The sequence below is a fragment of the Heterodontus francisci genome, chromosome 4, assembly GCF_036365525.1.
Source record: "Heterodontus francisci isolate sHetFra1 chromosome 4, sHetFra1.hap1, whole genome shotgun sequence".
NCBI classification, from domain to species: Eukaryota; Metazoa; Chordata; class Chondrichthyes; order Heterodontiformes; family Heterodontidae; genus Heterodontus; species Heterodontus francisci.
The window spans coordinates 95,323,147-95,339,071 of record NC_090374.1 but is presented as its reverse complement, the minus strand read 5'-3'; the positions used below and the strand labels follow the sequence as shown (position 1 = coordinate 95,339,071).

The following is a 15,925-nucleotide window of genomic DNA, read 5'->3' as shown; positions in this document are numbered from 1 at the left end:
ATGGAGACGTGTGACCAGTGGTGTTCCACAGGGATCCGTGCTGGGACCACTGTTGTTTGTGATATACATAAATGATTTGGAGGAAAGTATAGGTGGTCTGATTAGCAAATTTGCAGACGACACTAAGATCGGTGGAGTAGCAGATAGTGAAGGGGACTGTCAGAGAATACAGCAGAATATAGATAGATTGGAGAGTTGGGCAGAGAAATGGCAGATGGAGTTCAATCAGGGCAAATGTGAGGTGATGCATTTTGGAAGATCCAATTCAAGAGTGAACTATACAGTAAATGGAAAAGTCCTGGGGAAAATTGATGTACAGAGAGATTTGGGTGTTCAGGTCCATTGTTCCCTGAAGGTGGCAACGCAGGTCAATAGAGTGGTCAAGAAGGCATACGGCATGCTTTCCTTCATCGGACGGAGTATTGAGTACAAGAGTTGGCAGGTCATGTTACAGTTGTATAGGACTTTGGTTCGGCCACATTTGGAATACTGCGTGCAGTTCTGGTCGCCACATTACCAAAAGGATGTGGATGCTTTGGAGAGGGTGCAGAGGAGGTTCACCAGGATGTTGCCTGGTATGGAGGGCGCCAGCTATGAAGAGAGGTTGAGTAGATTAGGATTATTTTCATTAGAAAGACGGAGGTTGAGGGGGGACCTGATTGAGGTGTACAAAATCATGAGAGGTATAGACAGGGTGGACAGCAAGAAGCTTTTTCCCAGAGTGGGGGATTCAAATACTAGGGGTCACGAGTTCAAAGTGAGAGGGGAAAAGTTTAGGGGGGATATGCGTGGAAATTTCTTTACGCAGAGGGTGGTGGGTGCCTGGAACGCGTTGCCAGCGGAGGTGGTAGATGCAAGCACGATAGCGTCTTTTACGATGTATCTAGACAGATACATGAATGGGCAGGAAGCAAACAGACCCTTAGAAAATAGGCGACATGTTTAGATAGAGGATCTGGATCGGCGCAGGCTTGGAGGGCCGAAGGGCCTGTTCCTGTGCTGTAATTTTCTTTGTTCTTTGTTCTTAATGCCACCACCGTGTTTGACACAGTTAATTCTATCTTCCTCCATTGTCTTTCTTCAGTTGCCCATCATATGGGACTGCCTTTGTGCGGTTCCACTCTAATTACAGTCAGTGCAGAATCATAGACTAGTACAGCACAGAAATAGGCCACTTGGCCCATCGAGTTGGCACCGCCTCTTTCAAAGAGCAATCCAGTTAGTCCCATTCTTCCGTCCTTTCACCATATTCCAGCACCTTCATAATTTCTACCTATACTTTCCTCGGCAACCTTGGATACATCCCATCTTGACCAGGCGACTTATCTACTTAAAGTACTGCCAGCCTTCCTAGTACCTTCTCTTGATTTTTTTTTTATCTCATCCAATATCTTAACATTTACCATGGCTTTGGCAAAATCCTCTTCTTTGGTAAACACCGATGCCAAGTCCTCATTTAGTACCTCAGCCATGTCTTCTGCCTCCACTAATAGATTTCCATTTTGGTCTCTAATCAGTCCCACCACTCCTCTGACAACCCTTTTACTATTAATATGTCGATAGATGGATTCCCTTTTACGTTAACCACCAACATACTCTCATACTATCTCTTTGCCCCTCTTATTTCCTTTTTCTCTTGCTCTCTGTACTTTTAATCTTCAGCCTGATTCTCCCATGTATTATCAAGGTATGTTATCATATACCTCCTTCCACATATCACCTCTAAGAGTCCCCAAGTATCGATCCTTAATCTACTCTTCTCTCTCTTCTACATGATACAATATGGGGTCAGATGATAAGCACCAGCTCTGCATGACCAGAAAAGTTGGGATTTCTGATGCGATGAAAAGGTGTGCAACCCAGCTATTTCCAAGCTCTGCCCTAAATTCCAACTTCATCACTGATACTGTACCGCAGATCTGCTCTTCCCGTCTCAGGAATTTCAGGACAACAATATAAATTAATTTTCTGTTGTTGAAGAATGTCAATTTTTGATTTTCAGGATCTGATTTATTTCTATTTTTTACCAGCAATTTATATTTTTATTTCTTAAGTGAAGAAGTGTACCACAAAAATGCTTTGCCAGGTGATAAAGGAGGATTACAATCGAATAGCTTTTGCTAACATGTCAAACTATTCTAACTTCTACGTGCAATTACTGCCAGATTGATGAAAACGCATATTAATGAGTAAATGTTTAGTCAGTGAGCTAGCCTGATAGAGTGTATTTTACAAATCTTCATCATAGCTACAGATGGTATATATAATTCATTTTTCATGAATCTCAGTCTTAAAGTCCTGATTGTTTTGGTCACAATTCCAGATGGAGTCCTGGTTATATATTTCTTTCTGTGGCCCGTTACATATTGATGTTGGTAGAAGCCCTGCTGCTGGATGTATTTTATAATAGACTTCTGATATCAACAGCTAAGTCACGTACCAGGAATGAAGATAATTATCGCTAAGTGGTAAACACATCTATTGTTACTGCCAGACTGTGCATGTAACATGCCTTATGCTGCAATAATGACTGCCTAACTCCAGAAAGAAAGCACAGTGGCTCAGTCAACTTTGTATTTTATAGAAATATCATACAATATACATGACCTTTTACTTTATTCCAAGTGACTATTTTTGAAGGTGAATTTAGAATCAAATACACATACTACTGCACTGCAAGTGGAGTCATCATGTAAATCACAGATTAATCATTTTCCTTTTGTCTATGTATTGCTCAGTATGTAATAGTGTCAGGTAACGTGTATATTAAAAGGGCACTGTCTTTTTTGAAGAAGTTTTGTCAAAGCTTTACAGCAGGGTAGGAAAAAAGAGCTGTAGCAGCTCTCAGCACAGTGACATTATGTACCAATGACATGACGGTGTATTTTAGTAATTTGTAGCGTTGCATTGTGTGTTCAGAAATAATATTTTAAGCAATTAGTAAACAATTTTAATGTAAGCCATGGGGGAAGTCTCCGCAATCTGAAAAATGGGGCATTGAGGCCTAAAATTTAAACTTCAGTTAATTAAATAAATCTGGAATAAAAAGCTAGTATCAGTAATGGTGGCCATGAAGCTATCAGATTGTCATAAATACCCATCTGGTTCACTAATATTGTTTAGGGAAGGAAATCTGTCGTCCTTACTCAGTCTGGCTTCTTGTGACTCCAGATCCTTGGCAATGATTGACTCTTAATTCACCTCAGAAATGACCTAGCAAGCCACTTAGTTGTATCAAAACCACTACGAAAATATCTAAAAGAACAAAACTGGAAGGATCACCTGGCCTTGACGTGGGCACCAGTTAAGAGAAAGGCAAACCCAGCCCAGTCAAACCTGCGAAGACTCCCTCACTAACTTTTGGGGACTGATGCCAAAACTGGGAGTACTGTCCCATGGACTAATCAAGCAATGTCCCAGACTCCTCGATTACCATTCCTGGGTATCCCCTGTCCCACGAGCAGGACAGAGCCACCAGAACTGGCGGCGCAGTCACATACCGTTGGGAAGGAATAACCTTGGGAGTTCTCAACATTGACTTTGGACCCCATGAGGTCTCGTTCAGGTCAAACGTGGACCAGGAAATTGCCTGCTGATTGCCAACTACTGCCCTTTCTCAGTTGATGAATCGTGCTCATCCGTGTTGAACACCACTTATAAGAAGCATTGAGGGTAGCAAGGACACAGAATGTACTCTGGGTGGGGGACTTCAAGGTCATCACCATGAGTAACTTGGTAGCACCACTGCTGATTGAGCTGGCTGAGTCCTGAAATACATGGCTGCCAGGCTGGTGGTGAGAGAACAGACGTGAGAGAAAAACCTACTTGACCACATCCTCAACAATTTACCTGTTGTAGATGCATCTGTCTATGATGGCATTGATAGCAGTGATCACTGCACAGTCCTTGTGGAGATGAAGTCCCATCTTCATACTGAAGGCATGCTTCATCATGTTGTGCAGTACTGCCACTGTACTAAATGGGATAGATTCAGAGCAGATCTAGCAGCTCAAAACTGGGCATCCATGAGGCGCTGTGGGCCATCAACAGCAGCAGAATTATATTCCACTACAATCGGTAACCTCATAGCCTGGCATATTCCTCACTTTACCATTACTATCAAGCCAGGGATGAACTTGGTTCAATAAGGAATGTAGAAGATCATGCCAGGAGCAGCACCCGGCATACCTAAAATGAGGTGCCAACCTGGTGGGGTTACAGCACAGGACTACATGCTTGCTAAACAGCAGAAGCAGTATGCTACAGACAGAGCTAAGTGATCACATAGCCAACAGATCGGATCAAAGCTCTGCAATCCTGTCAGATCCAGTTGTGAATGGTGGTGGACAATTAAATAACTAATTGAGAGAGGAGGCTCCATGAACATCCCCATCCTCAATGATGGTGGAGCCGAGCACATCAGTGCAAAAGACAAGGCTGAAACATTTGCAGCCATCTTCAGCCAGAAGTGCTGAGTGGATGGTCCCTCTTGGCCTGGTCCTAAGGTCCTCACCGTCACAGATGGTAGTCTTCTGCCAATTTGATGCACTCCAAGTGGTATCAAGAAATGACTGAACACACTGGATACAGCAGAGGCTGTGGTCCCCAGCAACATCCCGGCTGTAGTGCTGAAAACCTGTGCTCCAGAACTAACCACGCCCCTAACCAAGCTGTTCCAGTCCAGCTACAACACTGGCTTTTGCCTGACAAAGTGAAAGATTGCAAAGATATGTCCTATCCACAAAAGTCAGGACAAATTCAATGCGGCCAAATACCACACAATCAGTCTTCATTCAATCGTCAACAAATGCAGTGCTCTCAAGCACCACTTACTCATCAATAACCTGCTCACCGATGCTTAGTTTGGGCACCACCATGACCACTTGGCTCCAGACTTCATCACAGCCTCAGTCTAAACATTGACAAAAGAGCTGAATTCCAGAGGTGAGGTAAGAGTGACACCCTTGACATCAAGGCATCAAGGAGCCCTAGTAAAATCAAAGTCAGTGGGATTTAGGGGGGAAAACTCTTCATTGGCTGGAATCATACCTAGCACAAAGGAAGATGATTGTGGTTGTTGGAACCCAATCATTTCAGTCCCAGGATATTGCTACAAAAGTTCTTCAGGGCAGTGCTCCAGGCCATCTGCGTATCTGTGGGATCGGCCTCATGAGGGTCACCAACCTCTCGATGGAGGAAGCTAAGCGCTCACATGCCTGAGACATGACAGCACTCATGGCATGGATGGACTCCTCCATCGTCTGCTCATGGCCTCACATTGCCTCTGGCATCTCCGCCAGATACTGCCTTAGCCCTCTCTGCAACTCCAGCATGCCCTGTGCTGTCAGCACCAGAGCTTCGTCATGAGCCTGGCCACCCATATTCCTCCATCAGAGGCCTCGGCTGTCTCAGCCTCAGCCAGCTGCTTTGCGCGTGTGCGGTGCTCTCACCAGTTTGTTACCCTGATTCTACAGCCAAGCAGAAACCCCCCAAGGTGAAAGTATCTTTGGTTCAAACATGGACAAAAGAGTTGAACTCAAGAGGTGAGGTGAGAGTGACTGCTCTTAACATCAAGGCAGCATTTGACCGAGTATGGCATCAAAGAGCCCTAGCATAACTGAAGTGAATGGGAATCAGAGGGAAAACCCTCTGCTGGTTGGAGTCATACCTAGTGCAAAGGAAGATGGCTGTGGTTGTTGGAGGTCAATCATCTGAGCTCCAGGACATCACTGCAGGAGTTCCTCAGGGTAGTGTCCTAGGTCCAACTATCTTCAGCTGCTTCATCAATGACCTTCCTTCAATCATAAGGTCAGAAGTGGGGATGTTCGCTGATGATTGCACAATGTTTAGTACCATTCATGACTCCTCAGATATTGAAGCAGTCTGTGTAGAAATGCAGCAAGACCTGGACAATATCCAGGCTTGGGCTGATAAGTGGCAAGTAACATTCGCGCCACACAAGTGCCAGGCACTGACCATCTCCAACAAGAGAGAATCTAACCATCTCCCCATGACATTCAATGGAATTATGATCACTGAATCCCCCACTATCAACATCCTAGGGGTTACCATTGACCAGAAACTGAACTGGAGTAGCCATATAAATACCGTGGCTACAAGAGCAGGTCAGAGGCTAGGAATCCTGCGGCGTGTAACTCACCTCCTGACTCCTTAAAGCCTGTCCACCATCTGCAAGGCACAAGTCAGGAGTATGATGGAATACTCTCCACTTGCCTGGATGGGTGCAGCTCCAACAACACTCGAGAAGCTCGACACCATCCAGGACAAAGCAGCCTGCTTGATTGGCACCCCATCCACAAACATTTACTCCCTCCACCACCGACGCACAGTGGCAGCAGTGTGTGCCATCTACAAGATGCACTGCAGCAATGCACCAAGGCTCCTTAGACAGCACCTTTCAAACTCGCGACCTCTACCAACTAAAAGGACAAGGGCAGCAGATGCATGGGAAGACCACCACCTGCAAGTTCCCCTGCAAGTCACACACCATCCTGACTTGGATCTATATCACCATTCCTTCACTGTCGCTGGGTCAAAATCCAGAACTCCCTTCCTAACAGCACTGTGGGTGTACCTACCCCACATGGAATGCAGCGGTTCAAGAAGGCAGCTCACCACCAGCTTCTCAAGGGCAATTAGGGATGGGCAGTCAATGCTGGCCTAGCCAGCGATGCCCACATCCCATGAATGAATAAAAAAAACCTCCAGTTGGTGTGTGACAATGGGCAACAAATCATGGCAGCAGGCATGATGCCTTCATTCTGCGGCAGTCCACTGTACCAGCTGCATTTGAGCCACCACGGCCTACCAAGGGGTGGCTACTGGACAACGAGGGCTATCCGTTGACCACATGACTGCGCAGAATGCAAACAAAGAAAGCCATGCTGCCACATGAAATGTGATAGAACCAATGATTGGCATGCTGAAACAAAGCTTTGGCTACTTGGAAAGCTCTGGATGAGCCCTGCAGTACTCAGCACAGCAGGTACCAAGATTCGTGGTGGTCTGCTGCATGCTGCACAACCTTGCCATCATGAGGTCACAGCCCTTGCCACCAGATAAATGGCAGGCAGCTAAGGAGCAGTTGCATGAGGAACAGGAGCATCAGGAACAAGAGGAAGAAGAGGAAGGAAGATGGCAACCTACACAGCCCCTTTCTCCCTGAACTATAGTAAAGAACTCATCCGACTGCAGTACCAGTAACTGCAACACCAATTCTCCACTCAGCAACAGTTGCACATCGTACTTTTCTCTGTCACTGACCATCACAGTTTCCACTTGGCCAGAATGCAAAAATAAAAGCCAAAACAAACGTTCCAAACCAAAGTTATAAATGAAACCATGCCATTTTGCATACAAAAGTCAAATAATCTTATACATCCCTGTCTTCCATGTACCTTTGCCTGCTCTAATGTGTGTGCACAGTGCTATCCCAGTGGCTGCAGCATGGCTGGTGGAAAGCTGCTGTTGTTCAGTGGAGGAGACTGCAACTGGACTTGCCTTCAAGCAGCTCTGGATCAAGAAGGCCTGACTCTGGATTTCACCATCTTTGCAAGGGTGGCAACAATCTGATATCGCTGGCTGACAGGAAACAGCAAGGGCAATAACTCAGGAGCAGGGATTGTATCACAAATGCTGTCTTCCTGAGAGTGGACAGCAGATTCATGCACCATGGAGCCACTGTCACTCCCCCCGGGCAGAGCCTTACCAATTTTGGAGAGCAGATTTCTGGACTTCTTTGACACCATGCACTAATCCACAGCCATCATGGCAGCAGTCTGAGTTTGCATGATAGAAAACTGACTTTACATTACAGCTGACTAAGCTTCCACTGCAGCACTCACACATAGGGTGCTTGTGCTCCAATGGAAGCTCTGACATGGGCCATCAGACATTGCATCCAAAGTATTCAACTGGAGTTGGCTACCCATTCCATGTTGGAAAGGAAGGGCTCCAAGTTCTACACAAAAACCTTTGGCAAGTTGGTGCTGGACTCTTCCATGCTCCTTGACATTGGGTGCAGGTTTTCTGGCAGGCTTCCCAATGCACCAAGGAGGTCGTTGTGCACATCTGTCATCGTTATTCTATCATCTTCGTCTGAGTCCTGTGGAGCAGAACTTGTGTGGGACTTTGCCGTCTCGCAAGTTGGCACTTGTGATATCCTTGCCCCATGTTCTGGCTGCAGCACATTCATGTCCAGTGTCATGCAGACCCCCCCACCTGCCAAGAACGAGGCATATTAATTTTGTCCTATGAACATTGATTTTAAAACTGTTGCTGAAGTGAAGAAAAGACTTGTTTTAAAAAATCACCAGTTCCTTGGCTGGAACGACATTTGTGTATTAACAGACAGTGCTTGTGGAGACAAAGGGGTTACTTCCCTTATCCAATTTAATCCACAATGGACTTTGAGCACCAGACATTGAAGGCGAGGGAGCTCAAATTTCAGGATGACTGCTCGGATGGCCGAATCCCAGTGTGTGGGTTGAGGGGGAAATGCCATGTGAGAGGAAGGATTAGGCATGAGGACATTGTCATCTTTGTTGATTTCAGCCCTGCTGCAGGCCACAACCTCAACAATTGGTGTTCCAATAATGGCCAGCACCATCTGCTTCATGGGGATTAGGAACGCAGGTATGCCTGACCCCCTCTGGTTTCTACTGCCTCTAGCTGAGTGCCACCTTGTCCTCCAAGAGAGAGGGAAGTGTGTCACTGAGTGTGGTGCAATGTCTTTGGGTGATGTGGCTGCCATTCTTGAATAGTGGCAGAGTGTGCAAGCTGTGAGTTGTGGCTGCGAGACTTCCAGCAGTGCTAAGTATGTGAAGGTCAGGTGAAGCATATGAATGTTAGGTATGAGGCGATTGATAGAGATTGTTGGTAGGTGAATGATGGTGGTGTGGTGATTTGGGCAGTGGCTGAGGTTCGTAGTGCAGTTGGTATAATATGGCTTTTGAATATGCATTCACTGACCTTAACCACTCATGTGAGATCATTAAATGTCTTGCAGGAAGGCATCCAGGTCCTCAGGGCTTGACTCCTGGCATTGACTTTTTTTGTTATCTGGTCTCACTGCCTTTTGAGGGCCTCCTGTCCCCCTGTGGATACGGGACATCTCTCTTCCTTTCCACCTTCTCCACCAAGAACCCCAGTGCAGAGCCCAAAAACCTTTGAGTCTGCTATCTCCCATGTTGTGCCATTCCTCACTCGTTCCCAGGTCAGATTCCCTTCAAACATGACTCCCAGCACCTGCTTCAGCCATAGTACACCTCCCCTATAAGAGATGAAAGCTAGCTTAAAGCAGTGTAGGCTAGCTAAAACTCTTGCTCGACACTCGAGATATTGGCCCTCTGTTCATAGCAATATACCTACTATGGTTGGCACAGGCTGGACATAAAGATCATTCAAATGAGCAAGCAGCATGAAGTTGACAAGTTTTCTGCATTGCAATCAAGCAGTTCATGATCCCCTTGTCCATTTTCGGGGGCTGTCACATTTAGCCTACATAATCTTTACTCAGGAATGGCAATAAACCATTAATTGACTTCAGGGTCTGCCTATTTACAGCAGTTCCCTCACAGTCAATAGTGGAACAGTAGAAGATCAGATTGTCTGCTCCAGTCAGTTTGATTTTGTGGCCTTTACAAGTCAAGTGAGATTAAACGGTTCCACTTTGCACTTATGATGAAAGGATTATTAAAATGTAAACATTCTCCTGCTTACTATCTGTTGTAATTTGTGTGTTACATGGTATAATACTCCTTTTGCTATCAGACTTTGCTCATTGCAGTAAATGGGAAGCACAGTTTCCAGGCACAGAAAAGAGGGAAGGGTCAAAGACTTATTTAGTCAATTTCAGCCTGGACTACACTGCCACAGGTTTTCTGTAGGCTCCCAAAATGGGCTGTACTAGGCCTGTGCTTGTGGTAGTAGTAGCATACTAATGAGGCAGGACGTAGTATTCCCAACTCTTCTGCCTTACTTTTCAGTGCATTCATTCATGGGGCACCCAAACAGAGGAGTAGTCTAAAAATCAGGCACAGGATCTTGTATCAGGGCTCTCTTTGACCAATGGGTCTTTGGGGCTCCAGACACTCCAGAAAGATGGAGCCTGGCTACAGGTAAGTGTTGAGTCCTTTGGCAGGTTTGTCTGCAGGGTTTGGGCCTTCTGGCTGCTGCGGAGAGCCAAGTGGAAAATGAGCAATGCCGTGCAAGATCTACTAGTGTATAGTATATGTAGTATGTATGTGACATTTCTTTTAAAAGGCATGGAAAATATAAAATGATGACTGAAAAGTTTGTTTCTTTTATTTTAAAGGCATCCTGAACTTGCTGCTGTTTGCCAGAGTCTTAGTACATTAGTCTTATATCCTGGACCGGACGCAAATAACCTAGAAGAACTTGAACTTGACCCATCACTGTCGCCATACAATATCATTATAATAGATGGGACATGGAGCCAGGCCAAGGGGATGTTTCATGGAAATTCACTTTTCCGTTTGCCTAAACAAGTAAGTATTACATCACAATATTGCAGCAAGAAATTTATTCAGTATCTTTTAAAAACAAAATGTACATTAGCTTCACTCTATGATGAACCACAGGGATCATGATAGTGGCTCGATGGCTGGTCTTTGCTAAAGTAGCTGATCTTGGTGGGACATTGACTTTGGTGTCCCTAGACTTGGGAAACAAAAGACCAACCACAGTTCCCACACTTACTAAACAATAAACAGTAAACATTCCTCAAAATCTCAATGCACACTAGTCAAATTCACAAGTGATGTCACACTATGATGTGCAGTCCAGGAGCTATGAATGAACTAGACAAAATGGGCTGAATTTTTAAAGCCCATTGCAAGTGGAGGTAGGCGCACATGTGATTTTAAGATCACGTTCTTGGAGGTCGGCACTATCTCCTGCCGCATCCGGTACACAAAACTATTTTTAAAGGCACATCGAGAGGGAACAGGAAGCCCGCCTGCATCCAGTGAATTGCTGGTTGAGCTCATTGAGAAGCTCATTAAAAGGCTTGTCAGGAACAGTTTGTGAGTTTCAATGGAAGGGCATGGGGAAAATGCCATGTCTGGAGCATGGCAGAGTGTAGAAGACATGAACAATGCAGAGGGCCATGAGGGCTATGGGAAGAACTGATTAACATAATGCAGAGGCCCAATATACAGCTCAGTTGCTGCAAAAGTGCCAGAGTAGCCATTGCTGGAGCTATAAGACTTGGTTTTCTCAGTGGTGAGTGGTAGGAATCTGGAGAGGAATGTGAGCCGGGATGTGATCCTGCTGTCATCACTGGGGCAGCCTGGTGAGTGCATAAACCCCAGCTGATGGAGTTCAGATGGGAACAGGCTACTCTGACATTGGACAGAGCAGCCAGGATGAGCTGCAGCAGATGCAACCTTCTGAACAGGAGGAGGCCAAAGGAGCCCAGCGGGAGGCTGCAAGGGGAAGAAGGCGCTACCAAAGACATCGGGTCTACCACCCAAGAGTCAATACCTGCAAATGACAGAGCGCCTATCCAGACAGATGGTCTTGGACATTTGAGCTCTGATCCACAATGACCTAAGGCCTCACGGCCCTCATGGTAGTCCCTTACTTTTGGCCGTCAAGGTCACTGTCACCGTGAACTTCTATGCATCTGGGTTGTTTCAGGGATCAGCTGCGGACCTAGGTGGTATCTTGCAGCTGGCAGCTCAATGTGCCATCAGGCAGGTCACGGATGCCATATTCTGGTGTGTGGAGGACTACATCCACTTTGACACAGATGAGCCTGTGCAGGCACAGAGAGCTTTCGGCTTTGCCAACATCGATGGATTCCCTCAAGTCCAAGGGGTCATTGATTGCACCCACGTAGTCATCAAGTCACCAACAGACCAGCCAGTCAGATTCCTCAGTAGAAAGAGCTACCACTCTTCAGTGGCGCAGTGGTTAGCACCGCAGCCTCACAGCTCCAGGGACCCGGGTTCGATTCCGGGTACTGCCTGTGTGGAGTTTGCAAGTTCTCCCTGTGTCTGCGTGGGTTTTCTCCGGGTGCTCCGGTTTCCTCCCACAAGCCAAAAGACTTGCAGGTTGATAGGTAAATTGGCCATTATAAATTGTCACTAGTATAGGTAGGTGGTAGGGAAATATAGGGACAGGTGGGGATGTTCGGTAGGAATATGGGATTAGTGTAGGATTAGTATGGATGGGTGGTTGATGTTTGGCACAGACTCGGTGGGCCGAAGGGCCTGTTTCAGTGCTGTATCTCTAATCTAATCACTCACTGAATATCCAGCTGGTCTGTGACCACAGGAAGCAAATCTTTCAGGTATGCCCCCAGTTCCCGGGCAGCTGTCACAACTCCTTTATCCTGCGAGAGTCCCAGGTGCCGCAACTTTTCAGGCCCACATTCAGACTCTGTGGGTGGCTGCTAGGAGATAAGAGAAAAGCTCCCTCAGGCGCTGGCTCCTAATGCCTGTCTGAAACCCAGACACAGATTGAGAGAGGTGCTACAATCAGAGCCATCTCCTAACAGGGACCTGTACTGGACAAACCACTGACATCTTGAAGATGCACTTCCATTGACCTTGACTGGTCAGTATGAGTCACTCAGAGTGTCCCCTTTCATGGTCATCTGCTGCACCCTGCACAGCATAACAATACAAAGAGGCCTGGAGATGGATGAGAAGAAGCTGGAACACCACTGTACCTCGGAGGAGGACTAAGAGGAGGAGGAAGGGCTCACACAAGAGGTGGCCAACGCCCAGACATTGGAGGATGCTCGACACGCAGTCACAGATCTCAGGCTCAGCTGCAGACTGGCATGTTAGCAAGGTCTGTGCTGATTCAGCAGCACTTCTTTTGATCACCCCTGCGCCCTTGTGGCTGATGACGTCAAAACTCACCTTCCAGCATAGAGCTTTCATACCGCTATGATCCATAACTGCGAGATCCCATTGGCAGCCATGAGCATGCAGAATGAGGGTTCCTCTGCCAACATTTTCATAAGGCATGAGCACATATCATTTCCAGGGCCCCAAGCCACCCTACAATGCTACATCCCCCTTCTGAGATAAAACATCCATAGCACACATATCACAGTGATAATATTGTGATGATAACAAAAGAACAGGCAAATGTGCAGAACAGCACCCAGGAGACCGATTAAGTGAGATCAATGGCGTGGCATCTTTCTTGCCCTAACACTTCTGCAGGGTGCTCCCCCGTGCCATAATTACTCTATGACTGTATGACCTTTAGCACATATATGCCATATGACATTTGAACTGTGCAATATCAATGTATGCAATTGCATAACCTAGGCATATAACAATAGTACCTGCATTATGATCTGAACTGGATATTTGTTTCTTTTGCTTGTGCCCTCACCTGCCTCTCCAATCCTTTTGAAGACTTCAGAGCCTTTACTGAACTGGACTCACTGCATGTCTCTACCCCTTTTATAATCTTTCTCTGTTAATAATTGAAGAGGAAGGTCTTTGCCAGACAAACTCTGCCTAGCACCTGGGACCAGGGACCTTCCGACACAAAGGGTTATGAGGCGTTTATCGTTTACTGAGGCAGGCTAATGAAGTTCTGAAGAAGGGTCACTGACCTGAAACGTTAACTCTGCTTCTCTCTCCACAGATGCTGCCAGACCTGCTGAGTTTTTCCAGCACTTTTCTGTTTTTATTTTATAATGAAGTTGCTTATTGGTTATGGCAAAAATTAGCATTTTAACCTCTTGTCACAGTGTTTTTTTTGAAAATCTGTATGAATGTGCTTTGAATGTGCTTTTTTCCCCCTTAAGTCTTGCAGGAGACTCGCATCAGTTTGTTTTGTTAACCCTTACATTGCAGGTAAAGTTAAACAGCCAAGTAGTGCAGCTTTTTATACAGTGCGGGAGAAGCTGCCACTTGGGTCGACATGAAGCTATTCTGACAGGTAGTGAGGATTATTGAAACATTTGTTTTCATTTTCTCTATTTGGCATCTTTCTCCCTTTTTATTTATGTTTTACTTATGATGGATCTTTAAACATTGCAGTGAGGATTCTTTATGCATTTTTAAAAATTGCTCGAGGAGATAGAAAGAGAATTTGTAATATGGCAAAATATCAGAACTACGCAAATTGGATAACTTCAGCATTTCACTACACTAGCAAGGAAAGGCATTTCTAACATGTGGCTGAGTGCAGCCCGACAGATTTTGAATTATTTTGTTTGCAGTGGGAATGGTCCCTCTAATTTTCTTATGTCATGCACAGCTTGTTTATTTCAATGCCCAATACCTTTACATTTTTTTCGCACAGTTGCGCATGTGCATTATCTTAAATGGGACAGCCTGTTCCGGGTTGATGCGCATTCCTGGACCCATGCACCTTAAAGGGAATATTAAGGTGTTAGAACTCGCACGGCTATATTAAGTAACCGAGGGATTGGGGAATAGAGTGCTTCGTAAACTGTGTGCTAAAGTCAGGAATTTGGTGCAAATGGGATCGCTGTGATAAATATTTCTCAAGCTGTAATTTAGACTAAAATTTAGCATTTGACTTCGAACTTTAAAACTGCAAAAAAAGTCCAGGATTGTTAAGATACCCAGTAAACAGTTAACTGTCATTCGCTGAAAGTGGTTGCCTAAATAAGTGTCATTTACGATAGCAGGACGCTGACTGAGCAGTTGTAACTTGAGTCATAAACTCTCTATATAAGCAGTGTTCGCGGCTGCACAGAGTATAGAGCACAGAGTGAGCAGGGAACAGAATGCTTTGTAAACTGAGTGCTAAAGTTGGGAATTTGATACAAGTGGGAATTTGGCGCATGGGGGAAGGAGGTGCTGTTTTTTATTCTTTTGTTTTACGTCCAGTAGCTTGGTGAACATTCTTCCTCTAAGCTAGGATACTGTAACTGGCTATTGCTTTACTAAATTAGTAACTAGCTAACTAATCAAATAAATAAATAAAGTTCGGCAGACATGACAGGGCAGGTGGTGTGCTGTAACTGCAACATGTGATACGGGGAGGATCCAGTTGTCCGGGTCCATGTAGGAACTAAGGATATAGGTAGAATTAGAAATGATGTTCGGCTGAGAGAGTTTGAGGAGTTAGGGTCCAAGTTAAAAGGCAGAATCTCAAAGATAATCTTTGGATTGTTACCTGACCCACCAATTGGCATAGGGTCAAGCAGATTAGAGTTTTAAACAGATGGCTCAAAGAGTGGCATGGGAAGAAGAGGTTTCGATTCATGGAGAACTGACACTGGCACCAATACTGTGGAATGAGGGAGCTGTTCCATTGGGATGGGCTCCACTTAAGCTGGGCTGGGTTCAGTGTCCTGGTGAATTGTAAAACTAGTGCTGTGGATAGACTTTAAACTAAAAGTGTGGGGAGGGGTCAGATGAAGGGAGATTTAGAAATCTAAAGGGAAATGTCAAGCAGTGTAGCGATTTGGAACAGGAAGGGACAGGGAGTTTAACAATAATCATCCTTCAGCAAATAAGGCCCATGCAAAGAATAGTAGTAAAAAAAAAATTAGAGGCTCTTTATCTGAATGCGCAAAGTATTCACAGTAAGATAGATGAACTAGCGGCTCACACACTACGAACTTATGAACTATAAATATGAACTTATGAAGTAATAACACGGAACGGACACTTTCCTGTAAAACAAAATGGAGTTGAGAGGTCAGGTGACCTTTTCTTTCCTGCCAATGCACATGGAACTGCAAGAAGCCCAAGCTAATTTTCATGTCTGGACAAGTCTTGGCGAAATCATTAAAATGCAGGCGACCCTTCCTGGGGTAATGGCTGCATTTCTCCAACTAATTAAAAAAAATGGGTTCACAATACTATTGCAGACTCTTCGAGTCCAAACTTGAAATCCAGAAAATGGGTGTGAAAAGCTCTTGTTTTATCAAGAT

General features: G+C 45.3%; 1 protein-coding gene across 1 annotated transcript in view; it reads left to right on the top strand.

Annotated features, from left to right (window-relative positions):
* The window catches only part of dtwd2 (DTW domain containing 2), a 251,658-nt gene that overhangs the window by 179,196 nt on the left and 56,537 nt on the right, over positions 1-15,925 (top strand). Inside the window, exon 4 of the mRNA XM_068029884.1 lies at positions 10,337-10,529. Coding sequence (XP_067885985.1) covers positions 10,337-10,529 — 193 coding nt within the window. The remainder of the gene's footprint in view (positions 1-10,336; positions 10,530-15,925) is intronic.